General features: G+C 40.6%; 1 protein-coding gene across 1 annotated transcript; it reads left to right on the top strand.

Annotated features, from left to right (window-relative positions):
* Positions 1-17,674: 17,674 nt before the first annotated feature.
* On the top strand, positions 17,675-25,102 carry efhc1 (EF-hand domain (C-terminal) containing 1). The gene is given in 9 exon segments (XM_067242469.1): positions 17,675-17,763; positions 18,197-18,418; positions 21,395-21,682; positions 23,086-23,235; positions 23,399-23,591; positions 23,771-23,991; positions 24,113-24,253; positions 24,557-24,770; positions 24,894-25,102. Coding segments are annotated over 9 exon segments (1,701 nt in total). The 5' UTR covers positions 17,675-17,700.
* The last annotated feature ends 415 nt before the right edge of the window (positions 25,103-25,517 follow it).

Here is a 25,517-nt window from a genome sequence, read left to right as displayed (position 1 = left end):
GTAGTGTCTTTCACGTGACACACCAAGTTTGGTGGTGATATTTCAAAGATTTGCTGAGATTTGATCCAACTTCCTGTTTGGTTGCTTTGTTGACGATTTTGATTGGCTGTACCGGACAAACGGTTTTGAAATTCAAAAATCTGTTGAAGAGTTCAGTGAGGGTTGCTCTGACGATGATACCTGCAAATTCTGGGGAAGATTGGACAAAAATTGTAGGAGAAGTAGCGAAAAAACGTGTTTCCTAAATCTTTATTGTACAAAAAAATCCAATATGGCGGCCGTAATAGGTTCTTGAGGCTTTTTTGTTCCTCATGAGAAATAAGGCATATCTAATTAATTTCAGAATTTTGGGACAAATGGGATGCAAATGGCATCACTTTGAATATAGGCAAATTGGGGCATGGCTGTAGAGGTTTAAAAAGCTAACTCTGCCTAAACTGACATGCACCAACTCAGAGTATTGCGTTTCAATAACCTCCTCATTGCATTCACTCTTATTCCCATAGCTATTGTGGTAGCAAACAAGCATAACTACGTGTGGCCTACACATCAAACAAAATTTCTAGTCAATTGGAGTCATGGTTCATAAGAAGATATTTGTACGTTTTCAAAATGTTCACCGTACATGGTGGACTGTATGGGTCACCACTGTATAGTTTCCCATTATAAATAAGGCATGTATAGTTTCCGACGTTTTAGACTGATGGTGTGGAAATGCCATCACTTTGAAAATGGACAATTGGGGCGTGGCCGTAGCGCCACCTATGGGTAATGGTGGGTCATTTGTGGTGTGGTAGTTACTGTTAACCTATACTATCAATGTTTCAGGATTTGAAGAACTTTTTACCATTGCATACAAAATCGGAAATGCAATACCATCAAGATCCGCATGGGCCTTTGCTAAAGACCAAGCAATGAGTGGGGGCTCGGTCAGCCCACAATTGCCTGAAATGTTGTGTATGCGTCTCGTCAAGCTTGCGCGTGTGTCAAGGGAAAGGCTGAGTGTGTGAGAATGTGGAGCGCGCGCGCTGAGGAGTAGGGGAGACATTTCATTGGAAATTTTGTTAGCAATTAGCCAAGCATGCATTTTTCAAATATTCACCAAAATTCAACTTTTCATCTTACAGTCAACTTTTTCTGAGATTTGTGTACTAAACATTCTCAAGAGTCTTTATGAACATGTGATTGAGAGTTTTTTGACTGGCGGATGTGTAAAGCATTATTTTAGCGTTAGAAATGAATTAGATTTCCATTATTTCAATCATTTTTTAAGATATTACTTTGCCTTTTCACATGGGAACATGATGTAGTGTCTTTCACGTGACACACCAAGTTTGGTGGTGATATTTCAAAGATTTGCTGAGATTTGATCCAACTTCCTGTTTGGTTGCTTTGTTGACGATTTTGATTGGCTGTACCGGACAAACGGTTTTGAAATTCAAAAATCTGTTGAAGAGTTCAGTGAGGGTTGCTCTGACGATGATACCTGCAAATTCTGGGGAAGATTGGACAAAAATTGTAGGAGAAGTAGCGAAAAAACGTGTTTCCTAAATCTTTATTGTACAAAAAAATCCAATATGGCGGCCGTAATAGGTTCTTGAGGCTTTTTTGTTCCTCATGAGAAATAAGGCATATCTAATGAATTTCAGAATTTTGGGACAAATGGGATGCAAATGGCATCACTTTGAATATAGGCAAATTGGGGCATGGCTGTAGAGGTTTAAAAAGCTAACTCTGCCTAAACTGACATGCACCAACTCAGAGTATTGCGTTTCAATAACCTCCTCATTGCATTCACTCTTATTCCCATAGCTATTGTGGTAGCAAACAAGCATAACTACGTGTGGCCTACACATCAAACAAAATTTCTAGTCAATTGGAGTCATGGTTCATAAGAAGATATTTGTACGTTTTCAAAATGTTCACCGTACATGGTGGACTGTATGGGTCACCACTGTATAGTTTCCCATTATAAATAAGGCATGTATAGTTTCCGACGTTTTAGACTGATGGTGTGGAAATGCCATCACTTTGAAAATGGACAATTGGGGCGTGGCCGTAGCGCCACCTATGGGTAATGGTGGGTCATTTGTGGTGTGGTAGTTTCTCATGGCCTATACTATCAATGTTTCAGGATTTTGAGAACTTTTTACCATTGCATACAAAATCGCTAAGCTTGCGCGTGTGTCAAGGGAAAGGCTGAGTGTGTGAGAATGTGGAGCGCGCGCGCTGAGAGTCAGGGGAGACATTTCATTGGAAATGTCCTTAACAATTAGCCAAGCATTCATTTTTCAAATATTCGCCAAAATTCAACTTTTCATCTTACAGTCAACTTTTTCTGAGATTTGTGTACTAAACATTCTCAAGAGTTTTCATGAACTAAAGGCAAACAAATCAACAGTTATTGGCCAAAACACATTTTTGGTTCCTGCGGCCACGCCGATCACATGACACGATCACATGACACCAAATTGATTGGACATCCTCAGAAGAGGGTTCCGAGTCATCTTACCAAGTTTGGTGTTGACATTTCAAAGATTTGCTGAGATTTGATCCAACTTCCTGTTTGGTTGCTTTGTTGACGATTTTGATTGGCTGTACCGGACAAACGGTTTTGAAAATCAAAAATCTGTTGAAGAAATCAGTGAGGGTTGCTCTGACGATGATACCTGCCAATTCTGGGGAAGATTGGACAAGAATTGTAGGAGAAGTAGCAAAAATACGTGTTTCCTAAATCTTTATTGTACAAAAAAATCAAATATGACGGCCGTTATAGGTTATTGAGGCTTTTTTGTTCCTCATGAGAAATAAGTCATATCTAATGAATTTCAGAATTTTGGGACAAATGGGATGCGAATGGCATCACTTTGTAAATGGAAAATTGGGGCTTGGCCGTAGCGCCACCTATGGATAATGGTGCGTCATTTGTGGTGTGGTAGTTACTCCTGGCCTATACTATCAATGTTTCAGGATTTTGAGAACTTTTTACCATTGCATACAAAATCGGAAATGCAATACCATCAAGATCCACATGGGCCTTTGCTAAAGACCAAGCAATGAGTGGGGGCTTGGTCAGCCCACAATTGCCTGAAATGTTGTGTATGCGTCTCGTCAAGCTTGCGCGTGTGTCAAGGGAAAGGCTGAGTGTGTGAGAATGTGGAGCGCGCGCGCTGAGGAGCAGGGGAGACATTTCATTGGAAATTTCCTTAACAATTAGCCAAGCATGCATTTTTCAAATATTCGCCAAATTTCAACTTTTCATGTTACAGTCAACTTTTTCTGAGATTTGTGTACTAAACATTCTCAAGAGTCTTTATGAACATGTGATTTAATCAGAGTTTTTTGACTGGCGGATGTGTAAAGCATTATTTTAGCGTTAGATAGAAATAAATTAGATTTCCTTTATTTCAATCATTTTTTAATATATTAATTTGCCTTCTCACATGGGAACATGATGTAGTGTCTTTCACGTGACACACCAAGTTTGGTGGTGATATTTCAAAGATTTGCTGAGATTTGATCAAACTTCCTGTTTGGTTGCTTTGTTGACGATTTTGATTGGCTGTACCGGACAAACGGTTTTGAAATTCAAACATCTGTTGAAGAATTCAGTGAGGGTTGCTCTGACGATGATACCTGCCAATTCTGGGGAAGATTGGACAAAAATTGTAGGAGAAGTAAAGAAAAAACGTGCTTCCTAAATCTTTATTGTACAAAAAAATCCAATATGGCGGCCGTTATAGGTTATTGAGGCTTTTTTGTTCCTCATGAGAAATAAGGCATTTCAGAATTTTGGGACAAATGGGATGCGAATGGCATCACTTTGTAAATGGAAAATTGGGGCTTGGCCGTAGCGCCACCTATGGATAATGGTGCATCATTTGTGGTGTGGTAGTTACTCCTGGCCTATACTATCAATGTTTCAGGATTTTGAGAACTTTTTCTAAAATGCATTACCATCAAGATCCACAAGGGCCTTCACTTCAAGCCAAGGAATGAGTGGGGGCTTGGTCAGCCCACAATTGCCTGAAATGTTGTGTATGCGTCTCGCCAAGCCCGCGTGTGTGTCAAGGGAAAGGCTGAGTGTGTGAGAATGTGGAGCACGCGCGCGCTGAAGAGCAGGGGAGACATTGCATTGAAAATTTCGTCATCAATTAGCCAAGCATGCATGTTTCAAATATTCACCACAAATCGACTTTTCATGTTACAGTCAACTTTTCCTCAGATTTGTGTACTAAACATTCTCAAGAATCTTCATATGAACTTGTGATTGAATCAAAGTATCAGTTTTTGACCGGCGGATGTGTAAAGCATTATTTTAGCGTTAGCGATAAATTCGATTTGCTTTATATCAATAATTTTTTGAGATATGAAGTTGCCTTTGCACATGGTAACATGTTGTAGTGTCGTCTACTGATATACCAAGTTTAGTGTTGATATCTCAAAGATTTGCTGAGATTTGACCCAAGTTCCTGTTTAGTTACTTTTTTGCTGATTTTGATTGGCTGTGCCGGACAAACGGTTTAGAAAATCAAAACGCCATGGGATAACTTTTGTGAGGCTTGGTCTGAAGATCATCTCTGGTCTTTTTGAAGAAAATATGACAAAAATTGTAGGAGGAGTAGGCTTTCAAAGGTTTTTGATACAACCGGAAATAGCGGAAAATCTATATAACCGGAAATTGACGTCAAAGGGTGCGTTGAACTCGGCTTGATCCAGGGAATCCAATGGTACCTCATTTTTGAAAATCAGTCATATGGTTCAAAAGTTGCGTGTGTAAACACAAGTCCAACTTTGACCCATTGGTGGCGCTAGAGTGGTCTGATGGGATACATGAAACTTGGTGTAGGTATAGAAGGAACTGTCCTTAATGACTGTGCCAAATTTAACAAAAAGTTATCCAAGGGTTCTAGGGGCTGCCATTGACTCCCATGGAACTAGAATAATAATAATAATAATAATAAAACTAACAATAACAATAGGTTTCCTCCTTACGGAGGAATCCTAAATATAGCTGCAAGCAGCAATGGCGGATTCCTCCAAAACATTGCGAACCATTGAAAAATGTATATTCTTCACAAATTGTCACTGTATAGAAAAATCCATGCTGTAGACTTACCAATGGGATACCAAATCTGAAATGCAATACCATCAAGATCCACAAGGGCTTTTATTTCAAGCCAAGGAGTGAAGGGAGGGGGCTTGGTGAGCTAGACCCCGAAGCCATTTGTTTTGAGAATAACGGCTGGCTGATGAAGTTATTGGCTGGCTAGCCAGCTCAGCCAAAACCTAAATGGCTGCTGCAGCCGCCAAAATGTCAATAGCTACAAATGCCTGAAGCTGCCACTTCATGTCTACAGATGTTTATGTTATACTGATTTACTAGATCTCAATATTTCCAAGTTTTAAAAGAGTACAAAAATATCGACAAAACCCTAGTCCTGACAAAACAGCATTCTTACTTCCAAAAACTGAAGATCTAACAAACGTCTGAGTATGCAAAATAGAAATTAAGAAAGTATGTGAGAACAACACAATTACCTTTTCTAGTTGTTTCCGCCATTTCAGCTCAGCGTGAGAGAAAAATGCATTGCTTATTTTACTGTCTATGTCTATGATCATCACTATCGGAAAAGGCACAATTTTAATTGGTCATCAATTCACTGTGAGTCCTGTGTATCATAGCAACGAGCACAAGACTGTGGCGAATCCGGTGTGCAAAATTGATTTAGTTTATCATTGATTTTTTGAGTGTGTATGTCTCTATGTGATAGATATAATTATTGTTTGACGCAAATAATTTCATCTTGCTGAGCCAAAAAATATCAGATGGTGGCTCAATTTGGCTTACAAAATATTAGCTGGCTTTGGCTGAAACTCAAATGGCACCGCTTGGTGGCACTTGGCGTCGGCTTCAGGGTCTATGGTGAGCCTATCCATTCCAGAAAGCCTTGTGTCTTTGTGCATCAGGGTGTGGCCTGTAGCGTCAACTATTGGTGATATTGGGCCATTTGTGGTGTGGTAGTTACTCTTGGCCTATACTATCAATGTTTTAGGGTTTTGAGAACTTTTTACCATTGCATAAAAAATCGGAAATGCAATACCATCAAGATCCACATGGGCCTTTGCTAAAGACCAAGCAATGAGTGGGGGCTTGGTCAGCCCACACTCTCCTGAAATGTTGTGTTTGCGTCTCGCCAAGCTTGCGCGTGTGTCAAGGGAAAGGCTGAGTGTGTGAGAATGTGGAGCACGCGCGCGCTGAGGACCTGTACCAGACAAACGGTTGTGAAAATAAAAAATCTGTTGAATACATGAGTGAGGGTTGCTCTGACGATGATGTGTGCCAATTCTGGGGAAGATTGCACCTGAATTGAAGGAGGAGTAGCGAAAAAACGTGTTTCCTTAATCTTTATTGTACAGAAAAATCCAATATGGCGCCCGTTATAGGTTCTTGAGGCTTTTTTGTTCCTCATGAGAAATAAGGCATATCTAATGAATTTCAGAATTTTGGGACAAATGGGATGCAAATGGCATCACTTTGAATATAGGCAAATTGGGGCATGGCTGTAGAGGTTTAAAAAGCTACCTCTGCCTAAACTGACATGCACCAACTCAGAGTATTGCGTTTCAATAACCTCCTCATTGCATTCACTCTTATTCCCATAGCTATTGTGGTAGCAAACAAGCATAACTACGTGTGGCCTACACATCAAACAAAATTTCTAGTCAATTGGAGTCATGGTTCATAAGAAGATATTTGTACGTTTTCAAAATGTTCACCGTACATGGTGGACTGTATGGGTCACCACTGTATAGTTTCCCATTATAAATAAGGCATGTATAGTTTCCGACGTTTTAGACTGATGGTGTGTAAATGCCATCACTTTGAAAATGGACAATTGAGGCGTGGCCGTAGCGCCACCTATGGGTAATGGTGGGTCATTTGTGGTGTGGTAGTTTCTCATGGCCTATACTATCAATGTTTCAGGATTTTGAGAACTTTTTACCATTGCATACAAAATCGGAAATGCAATACCATCAAGATCCACATGGGCCTTTGCTAAAGACCAAGCAATGAGTGGGGGCTTGGTCAGCCCACAATTGCCTGAAATGTTGTGTATGCGTCTCGCTAAGCTTGCGCGTGTGTCAAGGGAAAGGCTGAGTGTGTGAGAATGTGGAGCGCACGCACTGAGGAGCAGGGGAGACATTTAATTAGAAATTTCCTTAACAATTAGCCAAGCATGCATTTTTCAAATATTCACCAAAATTCAACTTTTCACCTTACAGTCAACTTTTTCTGAGATTTGTGTACTAAACATTCTCAAGAGTCTTCATGAACTTGTGATTGTATCAGAGTATCAGTTTTGCACCAGCGAATGTGTAAAGCATTATTTGAACGTTAGAAATAAATTAGATTTCCTTTATTTCAATCATTTTTGAAGATATTAATTTGCCTTCTCACATGGGAACATGATGTAGTGTCTTTCACGTGACACATCAAGTTTGGTAGTGATATTTCAAAGATTTGCTGAGATTTGATCCAACTTCCTGTTTGGTTGCTTTGTTGACGATTTTGATTGGCTGTACCGGACAAACGGTTTTGAAATTCAAAAATCTGTTGAAGAATTCAGTGAGGGTTGCTCTGACGATGATACCTGCCAATTCTGGGGAATATTGGACAAACATTGTCGGAGAAGTAGCGAAAAAACGTGTTTCCTAAATCTTTATTGTACAAAAAAATCCAATATGGCGGCCGTTATAGGTTATTGAGGCTTTTTTGTTCCTCATGAGAAATAAGGCATATCTAATGAATTTCAGAATTTTGGGACAAATGGGATGCGAATGGCATCACTTTGTAAATGAACAATTGGGGCTTGGCCGTAGCGCCACCTATGGATAATGGTGCGTCATTTGTGGTGTGGTAGTTACTCCTGGCCTATACTATCAATGTTTCAGGATTTTGAGAACTTTTTCTAAAATGCATTACCATCAAGATCCACAAGGGCCTTCACTTCAAGCCAAGGAATGAGTGGGGGCTTGGTCAGCCCACAATTGCCTGAAATGTTGGTGTATGCGTCTCGCCAAGCGTGTGTCAAGGGAAAGGCTGAGTGTGTGAGAATGTGGAGCACGCGCGCGCTGAAGAGCAGGGGAGACATTTCATTGAAATTTCGTTAGCAATTAGCCAAGCATGCATGTTTCAAATATTCACATAAAATCGACTTTTCATGTTACAGCCAACTTTTCCTCAGATTTGTGTACTAAACATTCTCAAGAGTCTTCATATGAACTTGTGATTGAATCAAAGTATCAGTTTGTGACCGGCGGATGTGTAAAGCATTATTTTAGCGTTAGCGATAAATTCGATTTGCTTTATATCAATCATTTTTTGAGATATGAAGTTGCCTTTGCACATGGTAACATGTTGTAGTGTCTTTCTTGTGACATATCAAGTTACGTGTTGATATCTCAAAGATTTGCTGAGATTTGACCCAAGTTCCTGTTTGGTTGCTTTTTTGCTGAATTTGATTGGCTGTGCCGGACAAACGGTTTAGAAAATCAAAACGCCATGGGATAACTTTTGTGAGGCTTGGTCTGAAGATCATCTATGGTCATTTTGAAGAAGATATGACAAACATTGTAGGAGGAGTAGGCTTTCAAAGGTTTTTGATAAAACCGGAAATGGTGGAAAATCTATATAACCGGAAATTGACGTCATTTTGAACTCGTCTTGATCCAGGGAATCCAATGGTACCTCATCTTTGAAAATCAGTCATACCGTTCAAAAGTTGCGTGTGTAAACACAAGTCCAACTTTGACCCATTGGTGGCGCTAGAGTGGTCTGATGGGATACATGAAACTTGGTGTAGGTATAGAAGGAACTGTCCTTAATGAGTGTGCCAAATTTAACAAAAAGTTATCCAAGGGTTCTAGGGGCTGCCATTGACTCCCATGGAACTAGAATAATAATAATAATAAAACTAACAATAACAATAGGTTTCCTCCTTACGGAGGAATCCTAAATATAACTGCAAGCAGCAATGGCGGATTCCTCCAAACATTGCAAACCACTGAAAAATGTATATTCTTTACAAATTGTCACTGTAAAATTCCACGCCGCAGACTTACCAATGGGATACCAAATATGAAATGCAATACCATCAAGATCCACAAGGGCTTTTATTTCAACCCAAGGAGTGAAGGGAGGGGGCTTGGTTGAGCCTACCCATTCCAGAAAGCCTTGTATCTTTGTGTATCAGGGCGTGGCCTGTAGCGTCACTTATGGGTGATATTGGGCCATTTGTGGTGTGGTAATTACTCTTGGCCTATACTATCAATGTTTCAGGATTTTGAGAACTTTTTACCATTGCATACAAAATCGGAAATGCAATACCATCAAGATCCACATGGGCCTTTGCTAAAGACCAAGCAATGAGTGGGGGCTTGGTCAGCCCACAATTGCCTGAAATGTTGTGTATGCGTCTCGTCAAGCTTGCGCGTGTGTCAAGGGAAAGGCTGAGTGTGTGAGAATGTGGAGCGCGCGCGCTGAGGAGCAGGGGAGACATTTCATTGGAAATTTCCTTAACAATTAGCCAAGCATGCATTTTTCAAATATTCACCAAAATTCAACTTTTCACCTTACAGTCAACTTTTTCTGAGATTTGTGTACTAAACATTCTCAAGAGTCTTCATGAACTTGTGATTGTATCAGAGTATCAGTTTTGCACCAGCGAATGTGTAAAGCATTATTTGAACGTTAGAAATAAATTAGATTTCCTTTATTTCAATCATTTTTGAAGATATTAATTTGCCTTCTCACATGGGAACATGATGTAGTGTCTTTCACGTGACACATCAAGTTTGGTAGTGATATTTCAAAGATTTGCTGAGATTTGATCCAACTTCCTGTTTGGTTGCTTTGTTGACGATTTTGATTGGCTGTACCGGACAAACGGTTTTGAAATTCAAAAATCTGTTGAAGAATTCAGTGAGGGTTGCTCTGACGATGATACCTGCCAATTCTGGGGAATATTGGACAAAAATTGTCGGAGAAGTAGCGAAAAAACGTGTTTCCTAAATCTTTATTGTACAAAAAAATCCAATATGGCGGCCGTTATAGGTTATTGAGGCTTTTTTGTTCCTCATGAGAAATAAGGCATATCTAATGAATTTCAGAATTTTGGGACAAATGGGATGCGAATGGCATCACTTTGTAAATGAACAATTGGGGCTTGGCCGTAGCGCCACCTATGGATAATGGTGCGTCATTTGTGGTGTGGTAGTTACTCCTGGCCTATACTATCAATGTTTCAGGATTTTGAGAACTTTTTCTAAAATGCATTACCATCAAGATCCACAAGGGCCTTCACTTCAAGCCAAGGAATGAGTGGGGGCTTGGTCAGCCCACAATTGCCTGAAATGTTGGTGTATGCGTCTCGCCAAGCGTGTGTCAAGGGAAAGGCTGAGTGTGTGAGAATGTGGAGCACGCGCGCGCTGAAGAGCAGGGGAGACATTTCATTGAAATTTCGTTAGCAATTAGCCAAGCATGCATGTTTCAAATATTCACATAAAATCGACTTTTCATGTTACAGCCAACTTTTCCTCAGATTTGTGTACTAAACATTCTCAAGAGTCTTCATATGAACTTGTGATTGAATCAAAGTATCAGTTTGTGACCGGCGGATGTGTAAAGCATTATTTTAGCGTTAGCGATAAATTCGATTTGCTTTATATCAATCATTTTTTGAGATATGAAGTTGCCTTTGCACATGGTAACATGTTGTAGTGTCTTTCTTGTGACATATCAAGTTACGTGTTGATATCTCAAAGATTTGCTGAGATTTGACCCAAGTTCCTGTTTGGTTGCTTTTTTGCTGAATTTGATTGGCTGTGCCGGACAAACGGTTTAGAAAATCAAAACGCCATGGGATAACTTTTGTGAGGCTTGGTCTGAAGATCATCTATGGTCATTTTGAAGAAGATATGACAAACATTGTAGGAGGAGTAGGCTTTCAAAGGTTTTTGATAAAACCGGAAATGGTGGAAAATCTATATAACCGGAAATTGACGTCATTTTGAACTCGTCTTGATCCAGGGAATCCAATGGTACCTCATCTTTGAAAATCAGTCATACCGTTCAAAAGTTGCGTGTGTAAACACAAGTCCAACTTTGACCCATTGGTGGCGCTAGAGTGGTCTGATGGGATACATGAAACTTGGTGTAGGTATAGAAGGAACTGTCCTTAATGAGTGTGCCAAATTTAACAAAAAGTTATCCAAGGGTTCTAGGGGCTGCCATTGACTCCCATGGAACTAGAATAATAATAATAATAAAACTAACAATAACAATAGGTTTCCTCCTTACGGAGGAATCCTAAATATAACTGCAAGCAGCAATGGCGGATTCCTCCAAACATTGCAAACCACTGAAAAATGTATATTCTTTACAAATTGTCACTGTAAAATTCCACGCCGCAGACTTACCAATGGGATACCAAATATGAAATGCAATACCATCAAGATCCACAAGGGCTTTTATTTCAACCCAAGGAGTGAAGGGAGGGGGCTTGGTTGAGCCTACCCATTCCAGAAAGCCTTGTATCTTTGTGTATCAGGGCGTGGCCTGTAGCGTCACTTATGGGTGATATTGGGCCATTTGTGGTGTGGTAATTACTCTTGGCCTATACTATCAATGTTTCAGGATTTTGAGAACTTTTTACCATTGCATACAAAATCGGAAATGCAATACCATCAAGATCCACATGGGCCTTTGCTAAAGACCAAGCAATGAGTGGGGGCTTGGTCAGCCCACAATTGCCTGAAATGTTGTGTATGCGTCTCGTCAAGCTTGCGCGTGTGTCAAGGGAAAGGCTGAGTGTGTGAGAATGTGGAGCGCGCGCGCTGAGGAGCAGGGGAGACATTTCATTGGAAATTTCCTTAACAATTAGCCAAGCATGCATTTTTCAAATATTCACCAAATTTCAACTTTTCATGTTACAGTCAACTTTTTCTGAGATTTGTGACCTAAACATTCTCAAGAGTTTTCATGAACTAAAGGCAAACAAATCAACAGTTATTGGCCAAAACACATTTTTGGTTCCTGCGGCCACGCCGATCACATGACACGATCACATGACACCAAATTGATTGGACATCCTCAGAAGAGGGTTCAGAGTCATCCTACCAAGTGTGGTGTTGATATTTCAAAGATTTGCTGAGATTTGATCCAACTTCCTGTTTGGTTGCTTTGTTGACGATTTTGATTGGCTGTACCGGACAAACGGTTTTGAAATTCAAAAATCTGTTGAAGTATTCAGTGAGGGTTGCTCTGACGATGATACCTGCCAATTCTGGGAAAGATTGGACAAAAATTGTAGGCGAAGTAGCGAAAAAACGTGTTTCCTAAATCTTTATTGTACAAAAAAATCCAATATGGCGGCCGTTATAGGTTCTTGAGGCTTTTTTGTTCCTCATGAGAAATAAGGTATATCTAATGAATTTCAGAATTTTGGAACAAATGGGATGCAAATGGCTTCACTTGGTAAATGGACAATTGGGGCCTGGCCGTAGCACCACCTATGGATAATGGTGCGTCATTTGTGGTGTGGTAGTTACTCCTGGCCTATACTATCAATGTTTCAGGATTTTGAGAACTTTTTACCATTGCATACAAAATCGGAAATGCAATACCATCAAGATCCACATGGGCCTTTGCGAAAGACCAAGCAATGAGTGGGGGCTTGGTCAGCCCACAATTGCCTGAAATGTTGTGTATGCGTCTCGCCAAGCTTGCGCGTGTGTCAAGGGAAAGGCTGAGTGTGTGAGAATGTGGAGCGTGGGCGCTGAGGAGAAGGGGAGACATTTCATTGGAAATTTCCTTAACAATTAGCCAAGCATGCATTTTTCAAATATTCACCAAAATTCAACTTTTCATCTTACAGTCAACTTTTTCTGAGATTTGTGTACTAAACATTCTCAAGAGTTTTCATGAACTAAAGGCAAACAAATCAACAGTTATTGGCCAAAACACATTTTTGGTTCCTGCGGCCACGCCGATCACATGACACGATCACATGACACCAAATTGATTGGACATCCTCAGAAGAGGGTTCCGAGTCATCCTACCAAGTGTGGTGTTGATATTTCAAAGATTTGCTGAGATTTGATCCAACTTCCTGTTTGGTTGCTTTGTTGACGATTTTGATTGGCTGTACCGGACAAACGGTTTTGAAATTCAAAAATCTGTTGAAGTATTCAGTGAGGGTTGCTCTGACGATGATACCTGCCAATTCTGGGGAAGATTGGACAAAAATTGTAGGAGAAGTAGCAAAAAAACGTGTTTCCTAAATCTTTATTGTACAAAAAAATCCAATATGGCGGCCTTATAGGTTATTGAGGCTTTTTTGTTCCTCATGAGACACAAGGTATATCTAATGAATTTCAGAATTTTGGGACAAATGGGATGCGAATGGCATCACTTTGTAAATGGAAAATTGGGGCTTGGCCGTAGCGCCACCTATGGATAATGGTGCGTCATTTGTGGTGTGGTAGTTACTCCTGGCCTATACTATCAATGTTTCAGGATTTTAAGAACTTTTTCTAAAATGCATTACCATCAAGATCCACAAGGGCCTTCACTTCAAGCCAAGGAATGAGTGGGGGCTTGGTCAGCCCACAATTGCCTGAAATGTTGTGTATGCGTCTCACCAAGCCCGCGCGTGTGTCAAGGGAAAGGCTGAGTGTGTGAGAATGTGGAGCACGCGCGCGCTGAAGAGCAGGGGAGACATTTCATTGGAAATTTCGTTAGCAATTAGCCAAGCATGCATGTTTCAAATATTCACATAAAATCGACTTTTCATCTCACAGTCAACCTTTTCTCAGATTTGTGTACTAAACATTCTCAAGAGTCTTTATGAACATGTGATTGAATCAGAGTTTTTTGACTGGCGGATGTGTAAAGCATTATTTTAGCGTTAGAAATAAATTAGATTTCCTTTATTTCAATCATTTTTTAAGATATTAATTTGCCTTCTCACATGGGAACATAATGTAGTGTCTTTCACGTGACACACCAAGTTTGGTGGTGATATTTCAAAGATTTGCTGAGATTTGATCCAACTTCCTGTTTGGTTGCTTTGTTGACGATTTTGATTGGCTGTACCGGACAAACGGTTTTGAAATTCAAAAATCTGTTGAAGAATTCAGTGAGGGTTGCTCTGACAATGATACCTGCCAATTCTGGGGAAGATTGGACAAAAATTGTAGGAGAAGTAGCAAAAAAACGTGTTTCCTAAATCTTTATTGTACAAAAAAATCCAATATGGCGGCCGTTATAGGTTATTGAGGCTTTTTTGTTCCTCATGAGACATAAGGTATATCTAATGAATTTCAGAATTTTGGGACAAATGGGATGCGAATGGCATCACTTTGTAAATGGAAAATTGGGGCTTGGCCGTAGCGCCACCTATGGATAATGGTGCGTCATTTGTGGTGTGGTAGTTACTCCTGGCCTATACTGTCAATGTTTCAGGATTTTGAGAACTTTTTCTAAAATGCATTATCATCAAGATCCACAAGGGCCTTCACTTCAAGCCAAGGAATGAGTGGGGGCTTGGTCAGCCCACCATTGCCTGAAATGTTGTGTATGCGTCTCGCCAAGCCCGCGCGTGTGTCAAGGGAAAGGCTGAGTGTGTGAGAATGTGGAGCACGCGCGCGCTGAAGAGCAGGGGAGACATTGCATTGAAAATTTCGTTAGCAATTAGCCAAGCATGCATGTTTCAAATATTCACATAAAATCGACTTTTCATGTTACAGTCAACTTTTCCTCAGATTTGTGTACTAAACATTCTCAAGAGTCTTCATATGAACTTGTGATTGAATCAAAGTATCAGTTTTTGACCGGCGGATGTGTAAAGCATTATTTTAGCGTCAGCGATAAATTCGATTTGCTTTATATCAACCATTTTTGGAGATATGAAATAGCCTTTGCACATGGTAACATGTTGTAGTGTCTTCCTTGTGACATACCAAGTTACGTGTTGATATCTCAAAGATTTGCTGAGATTTGACCCAACTTCCTGTTTGGTTTCTTTTATTGCTGATTTTGATTGGCTGTGCCGGACAAACGGTTTATAAAATCAAAACGCCATGGGATAAATTTTGTGAGGCTTGGTCTGAAGCTCATCTCTGGTCATTTTGAAGAAGATATGACAAAAATTGTAGGAGGAGTAGGCTTTCAAAGGTTTTTGATACAACCGGAAATAGCGGAAAATTTATATAACCGGAAATTGACGTCATAGGGTGCGTTGAACTCGTCTTGATCCAGGGAATCCAATGGTACCTCATTTTTGAAAATCAGTCACACGGTTCAAAAGTTGCGTGTGTAAACACAAGTCCAACTTTGACCCATTGGTGGCGCTAGAGTGGTATAATGGGATACATGAAACTTGGTGTAGGTATAGAAGGAACTGTCCTTAATGTGTGTGCCAAATTTCACAAAAAGTTATCCAAGGGTTCTAGGGGCTGCCATTGACTCCCATGGTACTATAATAATAATATTAAAACTAACAATAACAATAGGTTTCCTCCTTACGGAGGAATCCTAATAAAACTAACAATAACAATAGGTTTCCTCCTTACGGAGGAATCCTAATAATTTTCTTTTAACCTTTGCAATGTGGGGGGTCTGAGACAGCCCAACGGTTAAAAGAAAATGCTTCACTTTGTTTTTGTATGCGGTATACGCAATACGACGGTGGGTCACAATGACTGATGGGTCAGAATGACCCGAAGATAACACAAGGGTTAAGAAATGTTTTAATACCTTTCAAGGGCCTTAAATTTCCCAAAATGGATTTATCAACTTTTAATACTTTTTAAGACCCCGCAGATACTTACCCTCAAAGGTTCAGTGTCGTCCAGGTACAGTATGTACCTGGACAGTATGTATGTAAAATGACTAAATGTAAATGTAAGTATGCAAACAACCCATCAAAACTTGATCTGCGTATATTCCCAAGGGTCCAAAGTATCTAACCATGTAAAGTAGTTTGTCCAAATACAATGTTTTTGATTCATAAATAGCATTATCCTTTGTTTCATTATACAAGTGAGCCTTCAAAATAAAAGTCGATTGTGCAATATGGTTGACAGAATCAGTGTTCTTTGTGCGCCAATCCTGGGAATCAGATAAAGCACTCCAATGTGTTCATGCTTCAGTTTTTGTGTTTCAGTAATACTAATTAGGGATTTAGCTATTATATATGATAGTTCTAAGTACCACCTTTCATTAGAGATAACAATTATGAAAAATAATATCTTTTTATCCTAAGCATTTGACCTTGGTTACAAAGGGTCATTTTGGAGTCTCCAAAAGGCCCTTTTAGAAAACGCCTGAATGTACTCTTATAAAAACATGTGTCAAATATGAATATATTGTGGTATTATGTATGACTTCAGGCCTCTGTTTTCAAAACAAAATCTAGGCGGAAATAGAAACTTTCACTTTCCTTGTGTTCAAGCTTCTATTACTCAACAACAGTAGGACTGACAGGGGCCCTGACAACAGGGCAAATAACTTCAGAGGGTCAGCTTTCAAAAGAGACCATTTACATGCATGTACTCCAAATGGTTCAATAACAGCTTTCAATTTACTTTGGGTATGCTGTTTAGGCGTTTTTAGGCACATTTAACTTAAGTATACTTCTTATAAGTATATCAAAAGTGAACTATTTTCAAAGCATACTTAAAAGTATATCAAAAGTGAACTATTTGTTAAGCATACTTAAAAGTATATCAAAAGTGAACTATTTTCTAAGCATACTTCTTAAAAGTATATCAAAAGTGAACTAAAAGTGTACTATCCATTTTTTAGTATACTTATAGTATACTTTAATATACTTTTTTTGTAAGGGTGAGTACAGTGAGAATGTTTGACAAAACAAATATGTACCATCGACATGAAATTGTAGCCAAATGATCATTTATTATTAATATCATTTATCTCACTTTACTCATCATCAACTGTGGACACAGAACGTAGATCTGCTCAATTTTCTACCGATTTTTAAACGGTTTGGTTTGTTATCAACGTCAGAGATGTTGTAATGCCACTGCATAGGCCTACTAATTGTTTAAAAAATATATAGAATAGAAGTATGCAATAGAAGTATTATAGAAAGTACATGTAGCATCAACACAATGTTATGGGTGAGCGAGTCGACTGTAGCAAGATGGCCGCCATGTGCGGACGTTCTAGACTCCGTGGTAAGACATATCTATGGTTTTAGTAACCTACATCTAGCCTACAGTAGGTATATATAAAAATCCACATTTTAAAATAAATTGTCAATAACTTGAAGATCTTAGCTGTGTTATAAGTTTATAAAAGTGATATGTATTATAAGCTACTGATAATCAATTTATTAATTGTATAATGATTATTTTTCATAGGCTATCCCTCGATCTCGTCGCTCGATTATATATTTTGGTTTGTTTTGATTTGCCATAGCAACTGCTGCCAGTGTACGGTTTCCTAACACACCGGCGTAAATTATTCATTGTAGAGGTGGTGGTAGTGCTAGAGCTACTATTGTGAATAGTAGCACGTTACAGCAAACATTGTATAACACCGCACTAACGTAATCAACTCTAAATACATTAAAGGCACCTTTTTCGTGGAAGATTCAGCCGGAGGGTTAGAGAATGTCTGTAAACACTGGCCATGGTTTACCTTTTTTGCCAGGAAATTCTTTTCGGGACATTACGGTAGGCTAGTCGGTTTATAATTGTAATTGTTTTTACGATATAAATTGCTTAATTTACGACATGTATAGTGCCTTAAATTAGTCGTAGTTTTATTCAAACAAATTGGCGCTGTCCTTATTTTTGTAGATCTGTAAAACCTCCATGCTAGTAAAATTGGCAGTTTCAGTACAGCAGTAACCTTTAATGAGATTTAACAATGCTAGAAGCGTAATCCTATGCGCAACAGACTCACACAGGATTATGTTTCGGGTAGTGTAGTGTAATCATTTTATTATGGAATCCGAGATAATAGAAGGATTTATTGAAAAAAGTTTTCCTGACTGTTTTGTTTTAATTTATACCAAGCATAGCATACAGTTCAACACATCAACGTTGTGACCAAATAAGAATGTAATTTCCGCTTTCTTGAAATTTGTAAATATTTATAATGTAGAAGTCAGCTTTCAACCTGTCCCAAACATTGGCATACAAGAATGGGTATGCCCTTCCACGTCGGCCTACGGTGGGCATCGGACAAACCCCCCTCTTATCAGAGCAGCTGACCCAGAATGAGTTCAACAAGCTTTCCGAAGAGACCTCTCTTTTGACGTACGGCACTACCCACCGTAAACCTGCACTGGACTTCATCCCTGCTCATGTGGCCTATGACAAGAAGGTAGGAGACATTATGCACATATGAGACAGTCAGGGAAAGCTTGCAGTGACAGCTAGCATGCAGATAAATGTAATGATATAAACTCCTCAAAAAAAGTTCGGAAACGTTATTTCGGTCGATTATTCATCCCCTTCAATAATACCAATTGGTATTGTATTTTATATCATTGGAAAGCCTGATTAGTCACCTTTACAACGAGGTACAACTTGTAAGGATCTTGTAAGGTGCGGTGCATTCGTGGAATGCAATAGTATGAACCTGCAGAGCCGGAGACCCGGAGAGCTGTAGTTTCAGGACCGCAGTTCTAGGACCCTCGTTTTATCTGACAGAGCCACCTAGCGAATTGGATGACGCAATATACTGAATCAGAATCTGAATCAGAATGGGATTTATTCGCCATGAACGTTTGCACAGACAAGGAATTTGCTTTGGCAGGAAGGTGCATACAATAAACATATAGGGACCTAAAATTTAAATATGTGGACTATCTATACTAAGGGTACATAAACTAGCAGTACTAAGTGGGATTAGAATAGAATTAAATATACAATAAAATAAAATATAAGTTGCAGTAAATTACAATATAAAAATATAAAAATAAAAATATTACAAAAAATACAAATGTACAAGATACAATTTTGTAATGCAGTGCAAAAAGCAGTGTGTTTTAAGCAGGAAGTCATTAGAGTCAGTGTGGTCCCTTGGCCTTGTTGAAGAGGCCAACAGCGGAAGGGAAGAAACTGTTTTTGTGGTGTGAGGTATTGGTCCTGATGGACCGCAGCCTTCTGCCGGAGGGGAGTGACTGAAACAGGGAGGGTCCAGGGTGGGAGAAGTCGGCCACAATCTTCCTCGCTCGCCTCAGGGTCCTTGAGGTGTGCAGGTCCTCGAGGGTAGGCAGATTGCAGCCAATCACCTTCTCAGCAGTGCGGATGATACGCTGCAGTCTGCTCTTGTCCTTGGCAGTGGCAGCAGCGTACCAGACGGTGATGGAGGAGGTGAGGATGGACTCAATGATGGCTGAGTCTTTGGCAGGTTGAACTTCTTCAGCTGCCGAAGGAAGTACATCCTCTGTTGTGCTTTCTTGATGAGGGAGCTTAAACCCTTACGACGAACGGGGCCCAAGGGCCCGTTCTCCGTACGTCGCTAACTCAGTTAGCTGGATTTGATTGTTGACGATTTGTCATAACTTGGATTGTAAAATAAACCTGCTCGGGAGCAGGTTTATTTTATGTAAACACGATTAGATTGAGGCTTTACAAGCAGAGGTGATACAGGAAGTCTGTCACAGACATGTCTTGTCCGTTTTTACTACAGGAACCTGTTGCAGAAGGTGCAAGAATAATTAGCAGAATTTAACATGAAACCGAATTAATTGCTCATTGCGTGAGGCTCCTTAAGCACAGCGCGATATGCTAGCCTATACTTTTTGAGAGGATAGCCTATCGTTTTTTTGTGAGGGTGTCATTTACATAATACATTTGTTGAAACCACATCATATGACATTAAAGATGATAAATGAAAATATGAAAGTATGAAAAAAATCATGATAAGCAAGATGATGTCATCTTGGATGTGTCATTTGATCTCGGATGTATAAGCGACGTACAGAGAACGGGCCCCTGGTTGTTTATGATTGTTTATGTTTATCATTGACCAATGCACTTTTAGTAAAGCTCTCTCTTGGAAGTCGCTTTGGATAAAAGCGGCTGCTAAATGAACAAATGTAAAGACTCCAGAGTAGGGCGAAGGAAAGTTGATTAGATAGTTGTGTAGTGGCAACGCTCCTGTAACCCAGATTGCCCCGCGGCAAGCTGAAAAGCTACAGAGTTAAAGGTTTAAGCTTAGTTAGATAAGCATTGTTTGGAGTTTTGTTGTTGTGTTCGTTCTGTTTTGATATGTGTACTGTGATGGTCTGTAGTTTGGATACATTAAGTGTACACCCTGAGTGTCAATGTTGTCCAGTTTGATGGCTATCTAACCTATTGAATAAGCCTTATGTGCGGCTAGCAATATTCCTCTCCAATTTGCACAGCTAGACGGCGCTACAGTTAATATCTGAAGCATCGGCAACATCTGTAGTATCTGGATGCTGTATGTCGTGCACATGACTTGTTTTGAATGAACATGTTAAATAGTTATATCTTGTTTTGGTTTATTGAATATTTTTATTTATTGAAAATTCAGTTTTTTACAAAGAAGTTCAATTAATAAAAGTCATATTTACCGGCAAAGAACAGCCTTTAATGTAATATTACAGATATATCTTATAAAATTTGTAAATTTGGTACAGGAAAATGAAAATTATTTTACGGTTGATTAATGTTAATGAAAATTCTTTTTTTACTGTAATTTAATGGGTTTAATCTGGCGTCCCAGCTGCCAGATTGTTCCTGTTTTTTTACAATGTTTTTTTTTTTTTTACAGTGTGCGTATAGATATTCCACACGCTACTGAGGTCCCTAACAGTGTAAAATGAATAAAGTGTAAAAATGGCCAATATGTATAGTTTTTTCCTTATTACTCGCTCTGGATAAGAGTGTCTGCTAAATGAGTAAATGTACTGTGGGAGAGTGCAATTATCCAATCCACCAAGCAACTCAAAACGAGAGTGAATACCAACAGAAGAATATTGCAAGGGATTTTGGCAATTTTTAGGGGGCCGCTACCCACACGGTTAGTTGTGTTATTCATTCCATGAATGCACAATCCTTACAAGTTGTACCTCGTTGTAAAGGTGACTAATCAGGTTTTCCAACCATTTTAAATACCATACCAATTGGTATTATTGAAGGGGAGGAATAATGGACCGAAATAACGTTTCCGAACTTTTTTTTAGGGGTTTTGATAAATATCCTCATCCAGGCACCATTATCCAAACACAAAAGTTCAGTAAATGCATTAGATAAATTGCAAAACGTTATAGCATACAGTGAGTTTAATTCTTTTTCATCCTCTCATGTCTCTTGTCTGCTCTAGGTGCTGCATTTCTATGCATACTTTCAACAGAAAGTGCAGCACTCTCCGGATGAGGAGTACCGCGTTCGTCCTGTGGTCATCTACTACTACCTGGAGGACGACAGCATGCTCATCTCTGAGCCTACGGTGGAAAATTCTGGGATACCCCAGGGCAAGCTGATCAAGCGCCATCGTTTGCCCAAGAACGACCGCGGTGACCCCTACCACTGGAAGGACCTGAACCAAGGCATGGACCTGTGTGTGTACGGTACATGCTATCGCATCACACACTGTGATGCCTTCACACAGGTAAGCGAGCCCATGACACTCTGGGATGCTGTATGTGAGGAAACACACACCCCGTGGATTTCGATGCATACATTACATTTACATTTATTCATTTAGCAGACACTTTTATCCAAAGCGACTTCCAAGAGAGAGCTTTACAAAGTGCATAGGTCACTGATCATAACAACAAGATAGCCACAAAAACATTGCGAGTAGCCAAAACATGAAGCACACATTGCAAACAACCAAAGTAAGTGCCAAAAGGAAGAACCATAAAAGCATGTAGTTAAACAAGTTACAATTAAACAACATGAACCGCTATAAGTGCAAGTGTACCTGTGGAAAAAACAAGCAACAATAATAAAACCAATATATCACAGCGAGTACAATTTTTTTTAATCAGTTACCACTAACCACAAGAGCAACAAGTCTCTAAGCAAGAGTCATTGTGATCCTTGAGGAAACTAACATCGGGTCAAGCGAACCATTCCTAAGTACCGTTGTACTCCCGGAACAAGTGCGTCTTGAACCTTTTCTTGAAGTTGGAGAGACAGTCAGTGTCTCTGATGGAGGTGGGGAGTTGATTCCACCACTGGGGGGCCAGACAGGAGAAGAGCTTGTGTTGTGACCGGGCGGTCTTGAGCGGTGGGACCACCAGGCGGTTGTCTGAAGAAGACCGTAGGTGACGGGTGGGGGTGTAAGGCTGCAGGAGAGACTTGATGTAGACGGGTGCAGTCCCGTTCACTGCTCGGAAGTTCAGTACCAGGGTCTTGAATCTGATACGGGCCATGACAGGTAGCCAGTGGAGAGAGATGAGGAGCGGGGTAACATGGGAGCGTCTGGGTAGATTGTAGACCAGGCGGGCTGCTGCGTTCTGAATCCTCTGAAGAGGGCGGGTGTTTGGTTCTTTACCATATGTCAGCAAATGGTGGCAACTCTCATAAGACTGCATACACATAGGATGCAGTCTCACAGGAACACAAACACATATTTGTGTAGGTTATGAGAGTTGCCACCATTTGCTGACATATGGTAAAGAACCAAACACATGCATTGTGAGCCCCAAACCTCCTGGTTGAAACAACCAATGAAAGCAAGCAGGTAGGGAGTCAGGTGGCTGAGCGGTGAGGGAATCGGGCGGTGAGGGAATCGGGCTAGTAATCCGAAGGTTGCCAGTTCGATTCCCGGTCATGCCAACTGACGTTGTGTCCTTGGGCAAGGCACTTCACCCTACTTGCCTCGGGGGAATGTCCCTGTACTTACTGTAAGTCGCTCTGGATAAGAGCGTCTGCTAAATGTAAATGTAAGCAGCAAACAGGTAGCTTGGTCGTTTATGTTGGCTCAGTTTCCACCAGGTAATTCATTGAGGCTGTGTGTGAGCCTGACAAAGAAGTAAACAAACATCTCTCTTTTGGATCTCTCAGGACTTCATGGAGAGCGAGGGCCTGGTCCTGAACGACCCGGAGCCGACCCCGGTCGATCCCTACCTCACACGGCGTACCCCGGCCCAGCGCTCTTACGTCACCCCCTCTGACTTTGACCGTCTGAAGCAGTTTGTGACCATGGACCGCAAGGTGTCCAAATCTGTCTCGCCTCTACATCCAAATAATCTGTGTTTTTGTGTGTAGGGCGGGGGGACGTGGACGACTTGGTGATGAACTTTATTATAGTACCTGGCTCTTATGTCCTTATTGCCCAGACTCCTGATCTCTAGCTTTGTGTCGCTCTTGTATGCAGGTGCTGCGATTCTATGCGCTGTGGGACCACACTGACTCCCTGTACGGTGAGACCCGACCCGTCACCATCCAGTACTACCTGGTGGATGACTCTGTGGAGATCCGAGAGGTCCACAAGCCCAACAGTGGGCGAGACCCCTTCCCAGTGCTGCTTCGCAGACAGAGGCTGCCCAAGACCACCAAGCCAACCTGTGGTAAGACGCTACAATACAACTTTATGTTCCAACGGAAACATATCAACAGGTGCAATTTATTACATGTTTATTGAGATATTATTCTCTTTGATACCGAAGGTATAGGGCTGCCAATAAATCTGAATGACTTTAGGTCGTACTTTGTTTCTTTAACGTTTTCATTCTAATGTTTTCATCAGAGCCCTTTCCCAGATGTGTGCTGGAGGTGTCATCACAGGAAGTGCAACAGTACTACACCCCGAAGGACTTCCGGGTAGGGGAGACGCTCATGCTGATGGGGAGACGTTTTCTGCTGTATGACTGTGATGAGTTCACCAAGAACTTCTACAAGCAGAACCACCCCGACATCGACATTAAGCCCAGGGAAGTGGCCAGGAAGATGGAACAGGACCAGAAAAAAGTATGTGTGCGGAGAGTGTGAGTGCATGCATGCTCATGTGTATGTGTACATGCTTCTACTGTGTGTCTTGTGTACTGTGGTCTTGTGCATTGTGTCTGATGCTTTGAACGCACACCTTCAGAGCTTTCCACCTTACAACGGTTACGGATCCTTGGAGGATTCACTCCAGAACTGCTTCTCTCTGGTGCCTGAGCCCCCCAAGAAGGACCTGATGAAGATGCTGGAGAACGACCACAAAGAGCTGCGCTATGCTGCTAGGATGGTGAGAGACCAACCAGAGCTGGAGAGAGATAGGGAGAAAAAGAGGGAGAGACAGAGAGAAGGTTTAGGGGGATGACATACCTAGGGCTTCATACAGTATAACTGTATGAAGTAAACTGGGGGTTGTCATATCCCAATGTCATATTTTTTGGTCTAATCCAGTGTTTCTCAAATGGGGTCACCGAGGTACTACAATATGTGAGAAAAATTTGAAAATGAAACGATATGAGAGTAAATCATGAAAATGGGTATAAATATGTATTTATACAATATAAATTCCATCAATCCTTTATGACAATCACAGGACTCTCAGAATGCTCTTGATGAGGGCCGGCGCTTCATCCTCTCCTACTTCCTGTCCGACGACATGATCAGTATTTTCGAGACGTCCACACACAATTCTGGGATAATCGGCGGCAAGTTCCTGGAGAAGACTCGCATTCCAAAGCCAGGCTGCTGCGTGGACAACCCCGAATTCTATGGGCCTGCCGACTTTGCCATTGGAGCTACCTTAGAGGGTGAGGCATCAGTGATGCAACTCCCCCTCCTACCAAAGATGGAAATCTTGTCTATGTAAATATACTCTTCTCGATTAATTTATTTAGTATCTAATGTTCTTCAACCTGTTGTCTCTCCCTTAGTTTTCAGACACAGATTCATATTGACCGATGCTGACCACTATGTGCTCAAATACCTGGAGTCCATCTCGAACCAGATCCCCACTCAGACACTGGTGTCCCTTAGGCAGAAGCTAGGGCTTGACCAAACCAGCACCTCTCCTGGGTTGGGTCACAGCTCAGGTAACACAGCCTTTTTTCTGGCTTCTGGTTCGAGATAGAACTGTTTTTAAATCTGATTGTTATGGTCTATAACATTCAAAATATAAAATCTTATGAAGAGCATGATCACAGAACGGTCTAAAACTGCCACCTCATCAGGGCTTTTGCATCATGAGATTGCTGATTGTCTAGATTATTTTGTATGGGAATCTACCACTTCTAATAAATTGCCTGTTCATCCCCTTTGGTCTACTTCCTCAGATGAGATAAAAGAAGCAGAGCAGTCTTCATGATGCCAGAAGCTTCCTTCCATTCTAAACAAGTGTCTTTCCCTTCCTCATCTTTGACCCCTTCAACAGATCCTACAATCCATGGCATCATCATACCCATGCAGTATCTATCTAGTGTTAATAAATGGCATATTTAAATCATTTCAGCTCTTGTTTCCTGTTGTTTCTTTCTACAGTAACATTGTGCAATGTACTT

This window comes from Osmerus mordax, chromosome 8, assembly GCF_038355195.1.
Source record: "Osmerus mordax isolate fOsmMor3 chromosome 8, fOsmMor3.pri, whole genome shotgun sequence".
In the NCBI taxonomy this organism is placed as follows: domain Eukaryota; kingdom Metazoa; phylum Chordata; class Actinopteri; order Osmeriformes; family Osmeridae; genus Osmerus; species Osmerus mordax.
Note: the sequence above shows the minus strand (reverse complement) of the source record. Positions and strands in the feature narration are given on the sequence as shown.